This window comes from Melozone crissalis, unplaced genomic scaffold (assembly GCF_028551555.1).
Source record: "Melozone crissalis strain CALT ecotype California unplaced genomic scaffold, PUWL_Pcris_2 ptg000034l_1, whole genome shotgun sequence".
Taxonomy (NCBI): Eukaryota; Metazoa; Chordata; class Aves; order Passeriformes; family Passerellidae; genus Melozone; species Melozone crissalis.
In genome coordinates, this window is record NW_026535812.1 from 11,585,371 (window position 1) to 11,606,864 (window position 21,494).

Consider the following 21,494-nt stretch of genomic DNA (forward strand, 5'->3'; position numbering starts at 1 on the left):
CCCGGGGAGAGATGCCCACGGTGCGATGCTGACCCCCGTGATCAGTGCCTGACCCCAACTTCTCCTTACCCTAAACGAGCTATGTTTTCCCCTGGGATTTGTCACTGAAGGCACTGAGTATCCATGAACAAATTACGCATAATTACGTAAAGTCATGAGCTGCAGCAATTCACTGATGCCATCAGTTTGCTTTATAGAGGGAACAGCATCTAAAACTACTGCTGAAACAGAGTTTGTGACAGAAATGTTCCCGTATTGCCCTTGATGCCCTTATTATTATTAAAAATAATTTTTAAAATTTTAGGTGGGTAATTTTCAAACAGAAACAACCAGAAATATTAACAGTAAACCAATAAAATTCAAAATGCTCAACCCCAAACCAGTACCAGTAGAATTTTGTTTTAACTCAAATATAATCAGAAGAACTAGTCAGTTAGTTTAAACTCATTTAATTAGAGCAGAAAAAGAAAAAAAAACCCACATTGAAAATATTTCCCCCTTGCACTTCTGGTTAGGCCCCTCTTAGAATAAAGCTGCAGTATGAACAGTATTATGTGAGATAAGTCTGGCATTACTGGATCTTTAAACCAGGAATACTACTGACAGTGAAAGCCACAGCAAGAAGAGGCTTCTCACCTCACATGGGCAGTCGTAGAGGTCACTGGGACAAAGGTGCAGATCACGAGGACGTGAAGACACATGAAAGAGAAAGCCAAGGAACAAGTGCTTTACCTCTCCTCCCTAAGGAACAACACATTACAAAATCACAATCTCTTTGAATTTTTGTTCTCTTTGACTATCTCTTGACATACAGCAAATAGATGTATGTCACAGACATACATCTACTTTGTATTCTGACGAAGAGTACTTTTCTTCAAACTAATTTATCAAAACTAACAGCATAATAATAATAGTAATTACTTAGAACTTCTGATGAAAGCTACCTCAATAAGATTCAACATGTGTAACTGGTATAAAAGGCTAAAACCTCTACAAACATTCAAAAATTAAGAAGCCTTAAGAAAAAAAGTCATCTATCTAAAAAAGGTATCCTTTGTGCTTTTACAGTATCAATACAAGCAGGGCCTGCCTCACAGCAAGATTAAGCAAAACTTCAAAAAGAAAATGGATGCAGGTTACCTTTTTCTTTCACAAGCTCCTAATGTAACAAACACATACCCTTTTGATTGCATGGAAGTGGCCATGTAAAGTTGATTTCTTCTAGCAGTTTAATATGTTAACAAAGAACTTAGATGTGTGGAAAAACATAACCTTAACCAACTTGCAAAGTGTCAATGCATACATAATGTTAGTCATCTTCAATCATAGAGAGCATGTGTTAAAATTGCTTAATTTATGAGAGGCTTATGAAATACAAATTTCTTATTGTTGTGTTTGTTATGCCATAAAAGGAATGCAATAAAAGACACAATGTGCTTTGATATGTGCAGAGCATGTTCATACATGACTTATCTGTGTTGGTTTATATTGGTCATAAATAATCTCATTCCCACAAGGCACTCTTTGTCTATCCAAAACCTCTGCCACCCTCAGAGAAAAATCTTATTGTCAATATGCACAAAAGCCCCAAGTTCATTTTAGCACAGGCAAGAAAGATTCAGTTTGAAGTGAAACTGCATGGACACTTTCCTGGTCGCAAGCCTGCATAACCCCTACCAGCACCCCGAGTCCTCCTGCTTGGGTGAGGGCAGGGGGGTGCCACTGCTCAGAGAGGGAGCTGGCACACCTGGGGTCACATACCAAGTACCTCAGCAGCCATGTCCCATTCTTCTGCATCTTCTCTGCTGAAATCCTCAGCTGCTTTGCTCTCTGGAAAGCGTGGCTGGTCTTATTTTTTACTGGGTTTTCAAACCAAATGAAGGAGTGGAGGCACTCCAGGGACCTGTACAATGCTGTAGCAAAGGAAAGAGTTATTCAGTAAAACCAATCAAATGGCAGAACATCAGCGTCAAGAAGATCCTATACTGCTAGCAGGGACAGCAAAACCCCTACCATGATTTATACTGAATATAATTGAATATTTATAAGCAATGTCATCACACTTGGCATGCTTCAGTCAGCAATAGATAGACTTTATAGGATGATGCAAGAGACCTTGAGATGGAACTGCCACAGACCCAGCAGATCTAACTCCCAGAAAGAAAACATGATCCTGACACTGCCTTGGTATTTTCTAGGACCAAATTATTAAATAAAATTTACAAACTAACTGTATTTTGAATAGTTAACTAGTTTTGGGGGTTTTTTTTATAAAGTATTCTCAGGTGCATTTCTGTTGTGTTGGAGCATCTTCATTCACCTAAGGCTTCCAGTATGAATCAAAGTTGCCAGTGGCACTGCTAAAAGGAATCTAGATACTGAAATATTATAGAGCAAGACCCAAAATTTGTAATGCATGGGGGTTTTATCTTCTCTTCCTCAGCTGTTTTTTTGGTCAAGGTGCATCTATCTTCCTACTGCCTCCTCAAACTGTGAGTTACCCTTTTACCCACTCAGCTCTATCTTTTTAACAAGTTTTAATATTATGAAAGCACTGACATGGGGCCCTTTGTCAGTTTGCACACAAACAAGAAAGAGCCCACTAATTTCTGTTGCTCCATTGGCTGGTGCAGCCCACATCATCATTCATTAAGACTCATCTAAAAACTTAACAGACCAACTAAAATGAAAATGATGATTTTTATGCAGATGTTGCAATAATTTACCATATGACCCTTTCTCATCAGTTCCTCCTGTACTCCTGCAGAAGTTACCACTCTCCTCGAAGTCAACACACAGAACCACCAATGACATCACTTGATGAATAATGTTAGATTTGTGGGTCATTTGAGCTTTAGGCAGTCATGGGATGTTTCTTAAGGGGTTCCATTCTTGCTAAATCATCCCACCCTCACACTACAAACTGTACCAACCCAGCTGTTCTTGGGGCTCCATCATAAACTATTATGAAAAATAACATACAGGAGAATGCCAATCAGATTAATTCCTTGATAAGGTTCATAATGTGGCAACACAGTTTGGCATGACCCAGAGGGAGCAAGTAATAGGAGACTGATTAATCCAGGATTATCACTAGAGATTGCACATCAAATCTGCGCCCACATGCAGGAGGATTTGCACTGTGCCTCAGGCACAAGCGGTCCTTCCTTTCTGCCAGCTCTGCAACACAAGTAAACTCTGACAGGAAATGAGGTGGACTTTAGGACAATTAAGTTGTAAGCCAAGAATTTATCTACCAAAGCAAGTGAAGTGAAAACTGGTGTACTTACTCTGTTAATGTTTCATTATTTGCCCATTATTTTTACTCAGCAGGAATATCTGCATTTGGAGAAGAGCAATGTCTATTAACAAGATAGTGTCCATCATTCTCTGGATGTCTCTTAAAGAATTATTGTGTGGACTGAAAATGACATAACTATGAATAATTTTAAGAAAATGAGTGATTGAGTTCCTGTATATATATATGTGTGTGTGTGTATGTACATACATAAGATGGTACTGTGTAACTAGAAAATTCAGGGCTGAATAGCTCTTTAAAAGAACATTTATTTCAAGTCTAGAAATTATGAAAAAATATTAAAAAGACAGAAAAATGGCCATCAATGAAGCTTAATTAGAACAAGAAAATGGATATACTAAAAGCTAAAGGGATGAAAAAGCGCTTAAGAACCATTGTTTCAGTAAGATCTAGCCATTAAAAATAACTGCAATTACACAAAATACAGGACTAAGTGTGATTATCAACTTTCATAAATCACTGCCAATGCACTGATGCTTTATCGACCAAGTTTTACCAGAAAAAAAAAGTTTTAATGAAAAATGCTTTTTCTGTACTTTCAAATAACAGAAACCAGGTTTACTATATGCACTTGATGGCATTGTGACCATTCCTTTGATTTGCAATATATTTCAAAGCAGAAATAAAACAGGAAATGTGTAAATTATAGAAAAATAAAGAGTAAACATCCACTTAAAAACTGACAGCAATAAGGAACTGTTGTTGGAACCATGGATTCTTTTAATAAAGAACAGCCACTTACCTCATGATATCAGATTCTTCAAAACATTTGTCAGTTACAGTCTCAATATTCAAGGGTCCTCATGCACCTGAATTTGAATTCTTTTGGCCAAGAGTGTGTATTCAGACTGCCCTTATGCCCTTGATGTCACTGTGTCCCCTTTCCAGATACAGAAAGAGAAGAAGATAACTGTCTCTCAGTAGTAAGGAAGGCTGATTATGGAATACATAAGGAGTTCACAATTGCAAATAGAATTAAAAACATCCTTATTGCAAGTACCAATTACTTCTTTGAGATCCCTCACCTTCAGGGGTCATCTATATAGTAGTTCAGATCAACTCAATTAAATTAAACAGAAGTCCCGTAATTTTTGAATGGGAGCATCCATGCAAGATTTACTCTGCAATAACTGATAATATTTTCAAGTTATCCCTTCATTTAAGTTGCCTGAATTTTCTTTAGTGCTATATATTGAGATGGCAGAACTCACCATGCAGGATAACAGCAGTTAAGACTTCATTGACTAATCATTTGAAGACAGTTTATGAAATCTAAGATTTTATCCTGGTGTCTTTAAGTTGAGCAATATGACCTGAGTGTTTACAGCAGACTTGTTCTATACAGAAGCACCAAGTTGCATACACACTTATATGAAGTTGCAGCAGCTGGTCATGCTAAGAGTGTACTCCAGTCTTTATGTTTGTTGCTTTAAATAAGCTAATTCACACTAAAATGTACAAGAAAGACATTAACATTCTGCTTCTCAGCCACCAGCTGGTTCTCCACCCTGTTAACAATCACTAGGACTGAGCTTACTGGAAAATAATGACTTTTCTGTGGGGTTGGGTTTTTTTAATCTATTTGGTGACAAGGCCAAAAAATTTTTGGAAGATCAGTATCCTGTTAAATGCTTTTAATTGCAAGGTGACCAACAGCCTTTTGAACAAAACTTTGTATTTTGATCACAGTTACAGTTGAAAGCCATCAAGAAACAGTCAGGAGGGCAGGTCCTACTTTTGAGATCACAGAAACTGAGTTTCATGAGATTTGATTCATACTGTAAACTTCTGGGTTGGAGCATACACAAGTTCCCACATAGTATTTGGAAATAAAACAGTGAAAATAGGTAATGTTTGTTGTTTCAATATTTAATCCAAGCAGACACAGACAGTTTATAAAATTACTCTATTGCATTAGAGTTCTATATAGCATTTAAGTTTTATGAATGTTTTTCCTTCAGTGTAGCATATATTCATATACCAAAATATCTTTGCACAGTCTTTGTGCAACTACATGCTAAAAATCTGCAAATGCACACTTAACACAAAACAGCACAAAAAATACATTCTGTATCCATTCATATGCAAATTTAAAACATTTCACTTGGCAGATAAACAATGAAAAGTTATTTTAAAAAAATCAGAAACTACAAAAATGCGCACATAAAAGTCTTCCCTTTTGGATTTTTAGTAAAATACTGCTCTGTATAAGATCTAATGAAAAACTCCAGTGCTTACAAAATACTTTATATCTATGAGAAAAAGAAATGCCTAAATTGATATCTGTATGAGCTAAACATTATGACCTTGTTAAAATATAATAATAAAATCAAAGGGGACATGGCAATGATCAATGCAGATGTCACACCTAACAGGACATGTAAAACTGTAATGAACTGGGCACCAGGCAGTCACTTTCATAGAATAGAAAAACTAAAAATTAGGGACTAATACAATATGCAGCAGTTACAGAATAAAGGGTTTAACCACCTAAATATACTACATATAGCAATTCCAGGGAGCAGAAATCTCAGTCTGAAGTAGAATAATTAATAAAAATTGCTGTGTTCACTGGTACATAAGAGTATAGTATCCTCCATAACTTTGTTTCTCAAAAATTGGCTGTACGGACACATCAAAATGCTGTGATGCAGAGTCTAACACAGCCTCATCTCTGTCACGGAAATTTTCAAATAGATATTTTCTCTTCTGATCAGATAATTCAGATAGATACAGTAGACCAATTAAATGTCACATAACCTATTGTAAAATATTGGCATGGCAGCATCATATCAGTCTCATGTTGCTAATAAGGGCAAAAACCCCAAAAAAGACAACTTTCCCTTCACAGAATATGGCTTTGAACCTCTTGAGATTAGATGACTATAAAGACAACAACAAAATCAATGTGATCTCAGACTATATGTAGTCTATTCCACAAGTTTTGTGATATTAAGTAAAATAAAATTTCTTAATCTTGTTTCTACCTCTGTGGTCCTTTTTATAGGGCTTGCTGCTATTCAACAAATACTGCTGAGCCAACAACTGTTTTGGAGAAATGAAAATTAAGGAACACCGTAACACAGTAATAATGTGAAACTTCATACTACACCAGGAAATGGAGACAAAAAAACATATGAAAGAAAGTTTATGGACTTGCAGACCCAGAATGAAACCTGTTCAGAAGCAACAAAATAAATCACTCAAGACTGCTTTACTTCTGGTTCCTGGGCCTTAGAGAAAAAATACTTCTTTTTCTAGAACAGATGAAAAATGAAATTTAATCGATGCCAGTAAGCAGCACCAACAGAGGTTTCAAATTTTTTCTTAAGTTGAAGATTTTATATTAATGTCCATAAGATTGGTACATGTGGGTTAAAAAGAATACAAGGAGCTCTGAGCCTTCTTTTTTTCCTATATGAACAAAGAATCCCATAGTTCTGTCCAAAAATTCAAGTCAGCTTTTTGTCTGAATATTCTTATGGAACCAATAGCAACACTTCCTGATAATTTAATTTTGCAACACAGAAATTCTCTCAAAAAAGTAAAAAAATAAATATTAAAAGTCATTAGTAACAAAAAAAAAATAATACTATAGAGAAGGGTTCAGGGCACAGGCTATTAGAGGAAGAAATGGACTCTAAGTAAACATAACTTTGACAGCCATCCAGCAAAATGGGTTGTCTTTTTGTCTGGCCATTTTTATAGTTTAGGAAAAAAAACCAAGCTATCACTAGCATTTAGGAGGCTATGCTATTAGATAACTTTGTTATTTTATCATCAGAAAACAAGTAAATTGGTAGATTAAAAAACAGTTAAATGTACTTTACTAAAGGGATCTCTACTTTGCAAATATATTTTTTTTTATTCAACACATCCTATAAATTAATCTCCTGGAACAGATTGTGCAACAGCAACCAGTTTTGCCACTCCACTACCAGACACACAATAACACCTATGTTCGGAAAGCTGTAAAGCTGTTGCCCTCTAGTACAAAACCCAGCAGTTCCTACTTAGAGTGGATTTGGCAGTTCCTTTGTAGTCAGCTTTTTGTTACACTGATTCAACTCAAAAGGACCTGGAGTGCCAATATAAAAACTGCATTTAAATAATTTTTACTTTCTGTCTTATTACACTATTTAAAATCAAGCTAGAGTACAAAATGTCATGCTAAACACTGTTAGATGCCCAACTTATTACTGTTCCACATCCCTCTCAAAAAGCACATCCAACCTGAGTTAAGGCTGCCACTGTTATTGCTGCTTACCCAATATTGTCTGTAAGCCACTGTTTAGAAACCTAGGCACAAGGGATGGCATGGCAACCCTAACTCAGGTTTTCCTGGCTTTTGCTAATTTAGGTGAAAATAAAACAAATTTTTAACATAATTTTTATGGTTTTAATGACAACCTGAAAACCATAGCAAATAAAATGTATTTCCTTCTATATTATACTTAAAGTGGCTGGTCTTTTTAATAGAGATTTCTGATTTTTTTAAATGAGAGAACATAACAGTGGGGAAAGAATTAAAGATAAAATACACCTAGCTACCAGATTTATTCTGAAGATTTTGGTGCGCCAAAATTGACAGCCAGTTTTCTTGGCTTTCGCTTGCTGGAAGTGTTTGGTGTTGATTTGTTATGAGGAACACTTGGAGTAGCCACATTGTCTTGAAATGAAACAGTGGACTGAGCAGCTTGAGGAGATTTTAAAGGAGCTGAAGAACTATCTTGCTGAATGTGGTCAGAAGACATTGGCTGTTCATTCTTTAGTGGTGCAGCTTGAGGGGAACTCTGAAACTCCTTGAGTTCAAAGTTTTTCTTGCTAGCAGCCCTTTTTTTAGTTACCTTTAAATTAAATAAATATTATTTAACAGAATGCATTTTCAAAAAACTGCAAATATTCCACTTTCAGAAAACATGCATACATATCTTAACAATAATTTTCTAACACTAAATACTACTTCACAATGGGGGTGTTGTTGTATTAATCTTGTAGTCACATTGTTTTACAAAAATACAACATTAAGACAAACCTGCTGCTCTTACCTGCAGAGGTATAAACTGGTTGTGAGAACCAACTGGTATAGTTCCTGCAAGAGACACATTTCCTGGGTAGGTGCCAGGATAATAATGCTTAGGCACTGGAGTACTCCAGGACACTGGACCAAACATGTGCGACGATGGAGGCATCATATTAGCTATGAAAACAAGAAACTTTTAGCTCTCTTCCCTCAAAAAACCCATAAACAAACAAACAAAAAACCCAAACTTGCCAAGAGCCCAGGACTACTCTAACTACAGCTGTCTGCATGTTGTTTACCTTTCCAGCAAAGCCTCATATGCTTTATATTTACTTCAAAATAGCTAAATATTTATTTATTTATTATCAAAAGCCCCCAAACAAAGAGAACTACACCTAAATAACAACACAAATAAGAGCAGTAAAGTCATGGTATCTGCATTCCAGAGTGCACATAATGTGGGATCTCCACACTTCAGCTGAGCCAAATGTATTAGCAGAAAGCTGCAAGTTTAGGCCATCATTTTGGAACACAGCAACAACAGACAAACACCATGGAAAAGATGTAGCAGCTGCTGTATGAGTTTCTAGGATGTTACAGCAGTGCTGACTCATTAACTGCTAGTTGTGATGGGAACTTCAGTAAAATAGAAACCAACTGGGAGCCAGAATACAAAACAACAGCAGCAGGACTTTTAGCAGTTTTTGGGGAGTTACTCACCATGCTCATGTTTGGCAGTGTACAAGTGTGATGTAGCACTTGAGTGAAAGTTGGTAATAGATGAATAATAACAGTACTGCATGGAGAAACATTAACTACATGGCATGGGGGGAAAATCCATGTAAAAAATCAAGGAGGCTATTTCTCACAAATTCTGGACTGGGACTATCTACTTTCAAGTAATTACTGTTGTTTTGAAGGAAAAAAAATGGAAAAAGCACCTAAGACTGAATAGATCAATACATTATTGAGGAAATCATTAACAGAGATGTTTCTTCATACTGAATTAGTCTGCACATTGATGCAAAGAGGATCATGAACTGTTTTCAAAACTGTTCAGACATACAAGTACATGTGAAAACCAGAAAATGGGGCTTTCTGGAGAGCATTAATTTTCATATAAAGAACCACCATAATTAGAGGATATATTGATATTATTTGCAATGTGTACTGGTCAAACACCTACCAGGGGGCTGTGCAAATACTGGAGGAATTGATCCAGGTGGTACAGGAACTCCTAGTGGCTGGTAATTTGGAAACACTGCTGGAGGCGGAGGCGAAGCAAAGTTTACTCCTATAGAACCCTAGGAGGAAGGAAACAGAGGTTTACCAACAGATGCAGTGCACAGAGACAAAGATTTGAAGAGATTTTTCCCATCCTCACCAAGCGCTGTAAAGCAAAAAGCGCAGCTTTCTCCTTTGCCTCAGCCTCGGAATGACACTGCGGGCCGTGAACCAACAAACCATTGGACAGCTTTATGTGGCAAACTGTCATGGTCTAGAAAATAGACAGAAGATTTTTGAGGCAATGTGTATTGCTAACAAACTGTGAGACAGAAACAGAGATTTGTTTGTTTGTTTTTAAAAAAGGCAACAAAGGGAGCTAAGGTTTATTTTCAGATAGATTTCAGCAGTCAGTCCAAATGTTTAATATAGAACAGTTGATCGAAAACTGAGAACTTGTACTTTTGCAGAAAAAACATTTTACCTGTGGTGTTTTTAGGAAAGAGAAATCTGGTTGTGACATTCCAAGAAGAGAACAAACACGAGAAAGCTCAGAAACAGTAGAGAGTGCAGGCTGTGGACAAGGGAAAGGGTGGCCTCCAGTTTCTATTGCTGGTGTGTTCTGGGGCCCTCCAGGGCTATGCTTGTTCATATAAGCAGCTGACAAAAAGAAAAAAAAAAAGCTGTATCACAATTATTTCCTTCACTAAAAGGATGGTAACTTGGTTAATAGCAAAAAAAAAAAAAAAAAAAAAAAAAAAAAGTTTTTTTTGATTCTTCCCTGGTATTTTCATATTGTTTAACAAAAACCAAGAGACTATAGCTGAAGAGAGTTTTGGATCTAAATACAGAAGTAGAATTTTAAAAAAATGGAAATTGTATTACTATATTTTGATAAACAGTATCCTGCTGAAACTGTGTTCTAAAATGTCACTACAAGGTGAAGCTCTGAATTATGAGCTGATGGTTACACATACCCATTTTTTTGGTTGGTCTGTATTGCACAGCAGCTCCATGGCAATCCTGTCTACTAGAGGGAGCAGGAACATCATTAACTTGTGATTTCACTTCATTCTTTGTTTGCAGATCTGAGCCATCTATCTTCAAAATCTCTTTCAGCATCTGTGTTCCTTTCTTTAAAAATAAAATAAACCACTCAGGAACATGCTGGAATCCAGACAACATGACCTTCTGGCTGGTTATCTATTGGTTATCATAATTGGCAACAGAATCTGGCTTTTTATTTTCTAATCAGTTATATTTTATCAAAGCAAAGGTAACAGCATCTTAGCATAAACAAAGATGTTTGCTAATTTTCTTTGAGAATAGCTAATTAAAAATCATTAATACATTTTAAAAAGCAGTATGAGGTTTCATGGAGATTCTTTAAATAGAAGCACTGATGCTAAGACACAGATGCTAAACTGCAATGTAATGATTCCTGCAGTATACAGACCATAGCAAATGACTGTGGTGACAGATGTTCCTCGTTTGTAGCTCTTGCTTCCTTGGAATAAGTCTGCACTTCATTTTCTTTGGGAATTTTCAAAGAAGCTAGAAGCCTTTCCAGTTCATTGTCCTTCTAAAATTAAAGAAGAAGAAAAGGTACATCAACTAAGTGTATTTATAAGCAGATGCAAGAGGAAGGATATATCAATTTGAGGTTCATTTTATTCTCATTCAGATTTTTCCTCTCTTAGGTTGGGCAGGTCACAGTCATGTCTGTTCAGAGTGTGAACAGATATCCAGAGACCTCATCAAGTTCTGCATATTAAAATTGATAGAATCGATTTAAAGAACAATTAAGTTACACAGGTTTATTGTATTTTTTAAACATGAATTTGCACACAAGTAACCAGGAACAATTGGAACAAAATGGACTGGAAACTGAATTTACTCAAAGAGCACAAGACAGTCAACTCCTTAGATCCTACCTTTCCACCTGGGCAGGGACCATCAACTGCAGCCTTCTGAATTAAAGGCGTGTTGGGACTTCCATTCCTCTTCAAAAGCTTGACATTGTACTTACTCACACCTGCAAAATTCTGAAATAAATTGCAAAATTGCAGCCATTATTACTGAATACTCTATTACTCATTATAACACAATCATATTAGAAATGCAGCTGCAAAGAGCTTTCACAAGCTAATATTCTTAGAGGACTTTAGCTTATCGAACACCTAGAATTTGTGTTTTCCCATTACAGCATAGCTTTTAGAATCTAAAAGGAATAGTACAGTTGTTTTGTATCATCATATATTTATTGCTCTTTCTCTCATATTCTGTCTATAAACCTCTAATAAAAAAAAAATCTCCAAAACAAATTTGTTGACTAAAAAAATCAACGAAGATGACAGTTAAAGACAAATCTGTAACATGATAAATCACATCGAGAGTAAAATGAAAAGAATAGATTAACTCAGTACAGACAAAATTACCTGTTGGTTTGACATTTTATTATGTGGTTGACTTTCACCTCTTGTAGTTTTGGATTCTTCTTTAACTAAAAAAGAATGCATTATTTTAAAATGCTCTTAAAAACAGTAATAGTCAAGACATAAAACAATTAGTAACTCCATACAAATACACAGAGTTGCATTAATGAGAATGGTTTTATCAAATGCTTAATTTTTGCTTCATAGGTAATTTGGTGTATGCTTTTCTTCTAGGATAAAGTAAAATTAAGTACATCCAATAATATATCTTATTTTCTATTCTAGAAATATGATCACAAGCAGATTTTCAAAGACACACATGGTTTTTGTTTGGTTTTTATATTAGATAGGTGGCAAGCCAACAGAACACAGAACAACTTACCTAAAAGGTTTGGGATTACGTGTGGAACAATCTAATATACACACCAGGGACATTATTTGACAATAACAAGCGCAAAGTAGTGTTTATAAAACTAAAATAAATTATTTCCTGTCAGTAACTACAAAAAAAGAATAAAGCTCTTCAGACAATTCAATGAAGGTCAGATAAAGCAAGTAGTTCCCCTAAGCAAAGTTTCTAACAATAGTACTTACATTTTTTATAAGGCTCCTGTTTTCTTTGCTGACATTTAAAGCTGCCGTCATTGAAGCCTGGCTTATGAAACTGATGGCCAGGTCCCAGCTTGATTTCCTGAGGTAGAAGTGCACCCTAGGGTTTCAAACATCAAAGCTTAACTAGAAAACTGAGTATTTATTATTTACATAGTAGTTGTCCTATGATCACCCCTTTCCAGAGCTATGCATACTCCATGTAACACCACTTGCATCCAGAGGATTTATTTGTAACATCAAGTTTTCTGATACAATGAACTGATATATGAAATTAAGTACCTCCATATTTTGAATGCAGAGATCTGTTAAAAGTTTCTTTACAAACCTTCTCATGCATGTTTTGTTGAATGTGATGAGACTTCCCAGAACTCTGCAATGACTGCCATATGCTGCAGAATTCATCATCTTGCTTACTCTGTGCCTGACAAAATAAAAAAAACAAGACCCCAGACAAACTCAGCAGCAATAAATTCAACTTTTGAACAGCCAAGTATATACCAAGACATTCTGGAAATTGTAAGGTTCAAGATCTGTCAAGATGACAGATATTTTCATACTGACACTAGTGTAAGTTTCAGGTAATTAATTATGAAACATGCTGTGGTAGTGGATTGCAGTTACAATTTTTACCAAGAATCACTACTAAAGTGAAATGAAGTTAGTTTGATGATTAAGTATAATGAAACTCATGTAACAGTTCAGAATGGCTTCAAAAGCATGCTTCCATACTGGGAGTATTCTTAGATTGTATTATTAATGATTTATTTTGTAAGGCCTTGACAGCAAGGTTCAATTACTTCATTACAGGTATGTTATTGCAGAACTGAAGCCCAGCTATGCAAAAAACACTTTAAAAAATCTAGTATCTAAACAAGGATAACACAGGATATTATATTCATTCAACAATTGAGAGCATTTCTGCTCCAGTCTGTATCTGAACTACAACATGTGATGTACTAAAACAAAGCAATATATTAATCATGAGAAAATGACACCCACCCTGAACAGAGGGCCAAAACAGAGACATTTGGGTCCGATAGTAAATGAATCCGAACACTCACTTTATTTTTCTGATTGCCACTCAGAAATGATCCTTTCTGGGGTGAGTTAGAGTTGCCCTGATTTTCAGCCCTGAGATTGTAATGCTGTCGTCCATTCAGTTGCTAAATCATTGAGAGAGAGGAAAAAACAAAATCAGAAGTGCTTCATTGTCCTACATTTTCTTTTGGAAAGTACTTTTTCTTGTATAGACTTGAAAAACATGAGATAACTGTTTTCAAACACACCTACAGCAACATGAAGTTATTAATTAAGGTTTCTTTAAAGAAGCCTCTTGTTAAAAAAATAAAGTGTCACTAAACCACCAAGAAACTCAATTCAAAACTTGTAATTTTTCCTCCTTTATTGTAGTTTCAAAGTAAATTATAACCAAGAAGCAAAACTGATAGGGAAATCATGCCTTCCTTTTCTATGCATGGACAAAGAGCCTATAAGGAAGCATTAACTGGATCAAAGCTTTAAGGAAATAATTGCATCTCTGTGCAAACACACTATCTGACACCAAATAGTGTGTCACTGCTCCAAACTAAGTATCTGTCTCTCAGAAAAGCAATTGGAGTTACTCAGAGCAAAACCACTGTCAATAAGGAAATTTTAGTCCTTTTCATTATTAGATTAATTCATTTCTCCAGCATAACAATTATTCTACTTTTAATATATTGACATAAAAACTAAATTTAGTTTGTACCAACGAAGATAACCACGTCAATATTTCAGATTCTAGGGAAAAACATTTTTGTACAAATGCGAGAAAAGTCTTACTTGGGTAGGAACAAAAAGGGAACGAGGAGAATGGTTGAGGCCTCCCAGATGCACTTTTTGTGAGCATACAGATGACAGATCAGATGCATATGAGTTGTAGTTATTCACTGCTGGCTGAGGTTTAACTATGGCCATCAGCTTTTGATTTCCCATTTCTGACCGACTACCATGAGACAGGTTAATTAAGGCACTTGAGGGCAGGCGATAACCTCTGGCAGGTGAGCACCTTGAGAAAAAAATTCCACAGTTGTTTCATGCACTTAATTTTGTTGCCAAAAGACAATGACTCAAGTCTGAATAACAGAGCTGGAAACTATGCAATATTGAAATCTAGTAGCATTGCAGACAACCTGAAACCCATGGCTTCCCTTTGCCCTCTGGCTGTCAAACAGTAACTAGCACTACTCTCAGTTTATATTGTACCTTTCAGTGCCAAGCTTAAAGAAATTTTTAAGATGAGTGAATTGTTATAGCACAGTTCTGTAGTAAATATTTCTGTAAAAGAACCAGAAAACAATATTCTTTTATTTTTTCAGAAATGAAAATTGAAGTTTCAGGTTCAGTAGCAGAATTACAAATTGAAGTTAAGCAGCATTTCTGAACACGGAGTATTATCTGTGTTACAGGACATGTAAGGGCTATAATTGCTGAATGCAGGTAGTAGGGAAGAATTTCCTCTAACTTCCATCATTGAAACCTTAGGTAAGAACAGTAAAAATGAAGCCTGCAGGGTATATCTAAGTTTAGGTGTTTACTTCAAAACAAAAGCACCTCCACCTCCTGAAAAACAGGTCAGGTTTTTAATGGTAGGAATTTAGTGTCTAACTATCAACTATTGAGTTCAGAGTTCCTCCTTCAGAGGAACAGATGCCTTCTGCCTGGTTTTTAATCTACATGTCAAATACATACTGGTAAAAACCTATTTTCTACATTTTTTTTTTAGAAAGACATCTGCATCTGGTGCTTTATTCTGCTGGTTCATATTTTCTTTCTGCAAGTCAGAAGTTTATAAACCAAAAAAGCCTATAGAGCATTTCCCCCATATAACACGCTTCACAAAAAATTATCACTACTCAAAGAGAATCAAAACCCACAAAAGAAATAAAAACTGACCAACACTGCCAAGAAACAAAATTTCAAGAAGAGGCATTAAAAATACTCAACCAAACCAAAGCCAACAATTCCATGCCATCTATGCCAATAGCATGAATCGAATCCGAACTCTGCCACACAAACCTGATAGTGAGGCCTCCAAGGAATTCTTCATCAAACAAAACTTCAAAGAGCACATCTGTTTCTCTAGTAGCTACAAAAAACAAAGTACAACATCATCCTATGCAGTTATGTCCATCTATATTATGTAAATATCTACTATACTAGTTATACAATAAATAATGCAAAGACTAAAAATGAACAACAGACCTCCAAATAATTTCTGAGTATTTTCATTAACAGGAATTTGGAAATGCTTCTAAAGGTCTCACATATGTCTGCCCTTTAAGATACAGTTTCAACAGTAATGTACCATGCATTGCACCTTACCCATGTGCATTTACAGAACTGCAGTTTATAGCATTATGACACCCTTGTCAGAAATTGGCAGAAAGAGATGCAAGCCACTTCTACATTCCGGCAGTCAGAAATTAACAGCTTTAATATTAACTTCTTGCATAATGATAGACTAATACACCTTCAAAATTATAGTAGTATTTAAGAACTATGGAGAAAAGAGTACTTTTTTTAAACTGCACTCTAGTCTAGTCTCTTTGAAATTCTGTTAGATGCAAACCGAATGAGAAAGCAGCTACTGAAATGGCAGGTAAGAAAACCATTTTTAATACTCCATCTGAAACTGCTACACTCTGTAGGGATCAAAAAATCCTTCTTGAAATAGATTTATGGTTAATTTTCTTGTCAAACAAGGTATAAATCTATGCCAACCTTAATGGAAATGGAATATTACAGAATAAAAACACAAATTCAAAGTAAAACTAATCAAGACAAATCACATTTGATTTGCTTTATGTTCGATGTAAGTATTAAGGTTAATATTGGTTTTATGTCTACTCCACTTAACTTTGCCTATGTTTTTCCATAACTTCATTTTGTTCCTTTCTGATCTGCCTTCTTCATATTAAGAAGAAACAAGGAGTAATTTCTAATTCATAAAGAAGGGACCATAGGGTAAGTAATTTCTTTTTCAAATAACAGCTGTGTAACACATGAAATTAAAACACAAGGTAGGTTTTATTCAAAACAATAAATATGTTATTAACAGGTTCAAGTTGCATATGCTTCATAGCAAGAAATATGTGCATTCACAACCATTACATTAAGCCCTATTCTGAACCCTGCTTTCCTAGTACTAGCTGAGCTGTTATGTGGTTATAATCATAAAGAAAAAAATTACCTCCTTTAATTCCAATGATGGTGCCTCGTAGCCCAACAGGAACAGAAAAGTTCTCTCTGACATTGACAACTCGGTCAAACAGCCTGTACTCTGCATCTCGATCTGGAACAACCCCCTTCTGCTGTTCTAATGGCTGCCAATAACCAAGAGACTGTGTTCATGTTTGCAAAACAATCAGAATTACAATAAAAATGCATTTATAACAATATCTGAGACACACTATAAAGTAAACTCGCTGGGGAAAAAAAAACCTAGGAAACCCCCTCCCCCCAAAGAATAAAAACCTTCCCTCTCCAGATTCAAAGCAAATCTTCTTTTTCTCCCCTTGCAACTCTCACTAATGCTTCTGCCTGAAAATGTGCTGTACACTAGTTGATCAATTCAGACAGAACTAAAACATCACATGTAACCTGCCTGTATCAGTAACATGGGCAAGAGGAACAGTTGGTCTTATGTGAAGAACTGAATAAAAAGTAAAACATGGGAAAAGAGACAGCAGAAAGCCCATTTTATTTTGCCTTCCTTATAGAGCCAGTAAAAACTGCAGAAGTATAAAGGGCAGAAAAAACCTTTAAGTCAGTGCCTGACATAATGGAGTTTGTAGTTACAAGAAATTCTCTCTCCTTGTAGAGACAGAATGCTGTTTGCAAAATTATTTTCTAGAAGGCATAACAACACGTTTCGTTTCATCAATACTGTCATAAAATTCTATTCTCCTTATGTGTGTAAGCTTAGGTAAAATAAATTTGATCTGGAGAACTTAAACCCCCCCCCAACCCATTGACATCACTTACTCTGAACAGCAAATGGGGTTTCACAGTTACTCGCACCTTCTTGTTGCTCTTCCTCTGCTAAAGGAAAGGAACAGAAAGTCTTTACAAACCAGTGTAGAACAAGCACTGGAATATGTAAAACAAAGCTCCTGAAAAGATCATGTAGAGTTTTTTTACTTCTTTTAGATAATGGTATAGAAGTCTTTATAGAAGACTTTAATGAAGTCTTAAGAATAAGTCTAGTTTTTAAAGCATGTTGGATTTCATACCAAACCATTAGTTGTCTAATTACAGATTTCACACCAATTTTCTAAGATGTCCTTGCAAGTTGTTTCAAAAAACATCAGCCCATGATTTCATTTGGCTTTGTCCCTAGCTTTTACTTTAGTAATTTCCTTGGCCACTTTTTTCATCTGTGGCCTTCAGAAAAAAACCTTTAAATTTTGTGCAGACCAAAGAGAAACTGCAAGGGAAGAATAGCTGGGATTTCAAACAAAAAGACCATTTTAATATTTTCAATATGTACTGATACATGCTCCTTTACAAAACCACCAAAAGGCACAGCTCAGAGTACGTACCATTGCTGATAAATCATCGCTAAAGGAGTGAATTTCTCACAAAGATTAATAATGTGCTCTTCTGAATTTCTGGGATAATACTACAAATCCAGATTTTACATTATATTCTGTGTCCTTGTTCTTTGGAATGGCAAGTAATCTTCAATTGTCTTATTTAAATTCAAGAACCTCAAAAATAATGAGCACTGCTTTTTGGTTCCACCCCTGCTCACAATGACACCAAGCTGTGTACCTTGCATTTCTCTACTTCTTCTTCAATTTTCTCAACAATGGCTGCATCCAAAATTTGCAAGTCACAAGATGAACGAGACAAAGCAGACACAGGATGTGCTTTTAACCAGGCAACAATTTCTTGCACTTTCTCGGCTCTGAATAAAAAATGGCATGAATGAAAGCTTTTAGCTGCATGAACCAGGCATTTTACTGTGTTCCCTAATTTAATCAGTCAAGTATTATCATACAGGCACACTGATTGTAGATATTCATCAAGTAATGGAATCTAAAAGTTCTGTATGACTTAAGACAGAATTACACAGTACTGTTTCAAAACTATAACACAAAGCTGTGTTTCAGGAAAAAAAAAATTATTATAGTAATTAAAAGCATTCAGCAAATTAAGCTTGCATCCAACCAACCAACTGTGTCCAGATGTGATTACTGGTTCTGTGACCAGCTGTTTCTCACAACACAGGAAGAAAGAACTTCACAGGGGAAGACTCTTTGGTAAAATGGAATAAAAATCTGAAATTCTTCTACAAGAGGAGTCCCACACTGGTGTACCACAAGGTAAGAGTCCTGCAGATTTACTGACTGAAGCCAATGGATTTGGTTTATTGCCTAATAAATAAAGCTTTTTCAAGTTACCATACTGTGTCTGGAACCAAGGCTGCTATTTTTCTCCCATGTAAATGTATACTAAAAATGTGCAAAATACTTCAAACTCTGTAGGATTTATTTTTCAAATTCCAAGTGGTTTTAGACATTTACCACAATTATTGGTTATTTAAAAAAAAATTATTTATGACTGGTCATAGCTGTGCTTACAGTAGGCTATTTTAAAAGCAAGAATTATGAAATTGCCACTGAAAATGGTATTTCTCATTTACTGGACTTGAGGTTGAAGTCTGGCAGAAACTTAGACTCCATGACTGAAAAGTACAGCATTCAAATAATGCTTTCAGCCATCACTGAACAATCAAGCTGCTGGAGGAACAGCAAGGTTTCAGTTACACAGCAGCCAGTGCACAATCATTACCAACTTCACAACTGTCAGTCTTTATTCTCCTTATTGTAGAAAAGAGATAAGGACCATGGCTTACCCATTCTCATCCTCTCCAGGCCAAATGTCATCTTCATAGCAGATATCTTCCTGGCTGTTCTTGGCTACATAATTAAATAGTTCAGGCACCCTAAAACCCCCCAAAAATATGGAAGATAACTTTAGTTTCACATCAGCATAGACCACAAAAAAGTCGCATCAAAATCAAGTCTGCTGGGCTTCAAAAACTGTAAAGCCCAGATGGGTTATTTTTTACTTAATTTAGTATCATACTGCTAAATTTCCAAAGGCAAGCTGCTAACACAATTACTCTATCCCAAAATAGAACACTGGAATAAAAGAAACAAACTCATTGTTCTTAGAAGATCTGTGACAAGAGGACAAATCCCTACAATTGATACAAAGGTGGGTAATTTGGATGAAGCTCATATCCAATCATTTACCTTTCTAAATACTCAGCAAGTAGTTGTTCTACTGCAGAAGAATACATCCATTCATTTCCAACTTTCTTAGTATAGCCAGGAACTTCTTCATTTTTCTTGTTGAACTTCAGGTTTAGCCCCACATTTGCTTTGTGATCACCATGAGGACTGGAAAGAAGAAAAAGTTCATTAACTTGCAGTATGTGTGTGTATTTACATACATTTAAAAAACCCTCATAAACATGCATTCAAGGCCTTAAAACACAGAAAAATTAAATTCATTGTATTGTTTACTTGTTGACATTGTGTCATCTGTAAATGTCACAGGGCAAAAGCTGTGCTATGCCAGCTGTCCACCTGTGTGCACATAGTTCTTTGCAGAGGAGGGTAGGAAATATTTTACATTTCTTCCTTAATTGAGATCTAATCAACCACAATCAACTTAGCACTTCCCAAGGTGCAGAAGGATGTCCTTGAACAATCCATCAGGAAGAAATGTACACATTAAATCACAAGAAGATGCTAAGGCATCCATCAACCATTTCTTTACAGAGGAACCACAATTTGACATTCACAGGACTGCATGGATTGCCTCCTTTATGTATTTTAAGCAGTCTTAACTAGTTCTGAAAAGAAGCTACAGGTAAAATTAATCTCCCTTTATAGTAGCAGTAATAAATACAATTAAATGAGATCCTGATTCCACTTTTTTATTCTCAGTATGGCAAAGTCAGTTTAAACTCCTAATTCACTTTTGGAAATGGCTAACCAGGAAAGTCAATTTTATGTCTGTCTACAATATGAAAGCAAACAGAACTGTCCAGTAAACAAAAAATTAAAACATGCTTCTGATAGAAAAAAAGCACTGCATATCAACTTAGTTTACAGAAAATATACTTTAAAGAAAGCTTCAAATCACAAGAGTGTGCACTTGAAAATAACAGCACTTAAACACAGCAAAAATTCTGTAGTTATAGCAGAATTTAGAAGCTTCTCTACAGTCAAAATTCACAAAAAGAACTTACTTCTTCTTTGATCCTCTTCCAATAAAGATACTCCCTGTAAATCTGGAGACAAGATATCCACTTACTCCAAGACGGCTGGCCAAAATATATGCAGGATTGTATTTCACAGAATATTTCTTTAAAACAAACAAACAAAACATATTGGCAATGTCTAAAGGAGTTTTTATACAAATGCAAATGAATTACATGGAAACATCTCTGAAAGACATTTACCATTGCAAAATCTATTTGATACATTGTTTAAGCTTTTACTAGAAAAGCAGAAGCACTCACATGCTGGTTCTGTATTAAAGTATCAAGCTGGGGTTCACAGGGAATATTAAAAACTACACGGATTCTGCCTTCTGGGATCACATCATGTGAATCAAGAACCTTGGAGAGAAACACAATAGGTTACAAGTGCTAGAAAAGCACTATTTAAAAACAGCAGTCTTTGGATAACACACCTCATGTTCTACTTTATCAACAACTCTGCTGCAGTAGGCACAGGGATGCTCTGAGATTCATCACCTTGCCTTGACCTGTACCTTGCTTCCTCAGAGCCAATAAGTCAGCATTAAACTAAAGGAATTC

The 21,494-nt window shown here is 35.7% G+C and overlaps 1 protein-coding gene across 4 annotated transcripts in view; it reads right to left on the reverse strand.

Annotated features, from left to right (window-relative positions):
* Nucleotides 1-883: 883 nt before the first annotated feature.
* XRN1 (5'-3' exoribonuclease 1) overlaps nucleotides 884-21,494 on the reverse strand; it is a 39,110-nt gene continuing 18,499 nt past the window's right edge. Inside the window, exons 23-44 of one of the 4 annotated variants that reach the window (XM_054282284.1) lie at nucleotides 21,195-21,293; nucleotides 20,922-21,037; nucleotides 19,918-20,064; nucleotides 19,515-19,604; nucleotides 18,428-18,563; nucleotides 17,639-17,695; nucleotides 16,845-16,977; nucleotides 15,671-15,740; nucleotides 14,435-14,660; nucleotides 13,675-13,776; nucleotides 12,939-13,034; nucleotides 12,596-12,710; nucleotides 12,005-12,069; nucleotides 11,501-11,611; nucleotides 11,023-11,148; nucleotides 10,544-10,700; nucleotides 10,051-10,226; nucleotides 9,727-9,840; nucleotides 9,529-9,646; nucleotides 8,368-8,519; nucleotides 7,871-8,166; nucleotides 884-4,199 (exon numbers count right to left, since the gene is read on the reverse strand). In XM_054282284.1, coding sequence (XP_054138259.1) covers nucleotides 7,876-8,166; nucleotides 8,368-8,519; nucleotides 9,529-9,646; nucleotides 9,727-9,840; nucleotides 10,051-10,226; nucleotides 10,544-10,700; nucleotides 11,023-11,148; nucleotides 11,501-11,611; nucleotides 12,005-12,069; nucleotides 12,596-12,710; nucleotides 12,939-13,034; nucleotides 13,675-13,776; nucleotides 14,435-14,660; nucleotides 15,671-15,740; nucleotides 16,845-16,977; nucleotides 17,639-17,695; nucleotides 18,428-18,563; nucleotides 19,515-19,604; nucleotides 19,918-20,064; nucleotides 20,922-21,037; nucleotides 21,195-21,293 — 2,697 coding nt within the window. In that variant the 3' untranslated portion in view covers nucleotides 884-4,199; nucleotides 7,871-7,875. Of the gene's footprint in view, nucleotides 4,230-6,171; nucleotides 8,167-8,367; nucleotides 8,520-9,528; nucleotides 9,647-9,726; nucleotides 9,841-10,050; nucleotides 10,227-10,543; nucleotides 10,701-11,022; nucleotides 11,149-11,500; nucleotides 11,612-12,004; nucleotides 12,070-12,595; nucleotides 12,711-12,938; nucleotides 13,035-13,674; nucleotides 13,777-14,434; nucleotides 14,661-15,670; nucleotides 15,741-16,844; nucleotides 16,978-17,638; nucleotides 17,696-18,427; nucleotides 18,564-19,514; nucleotides 19,605-19,917; nucleotides 20,065-20,921; nucleotides 21,038-21,194; nucleotides 21,294-21,494 lie in introns of those variants that run through there. The other 3 variants (XM_054282283.1, XM_054282285.1, XM_054282282.1) reach the window with 3 other exon arrangements.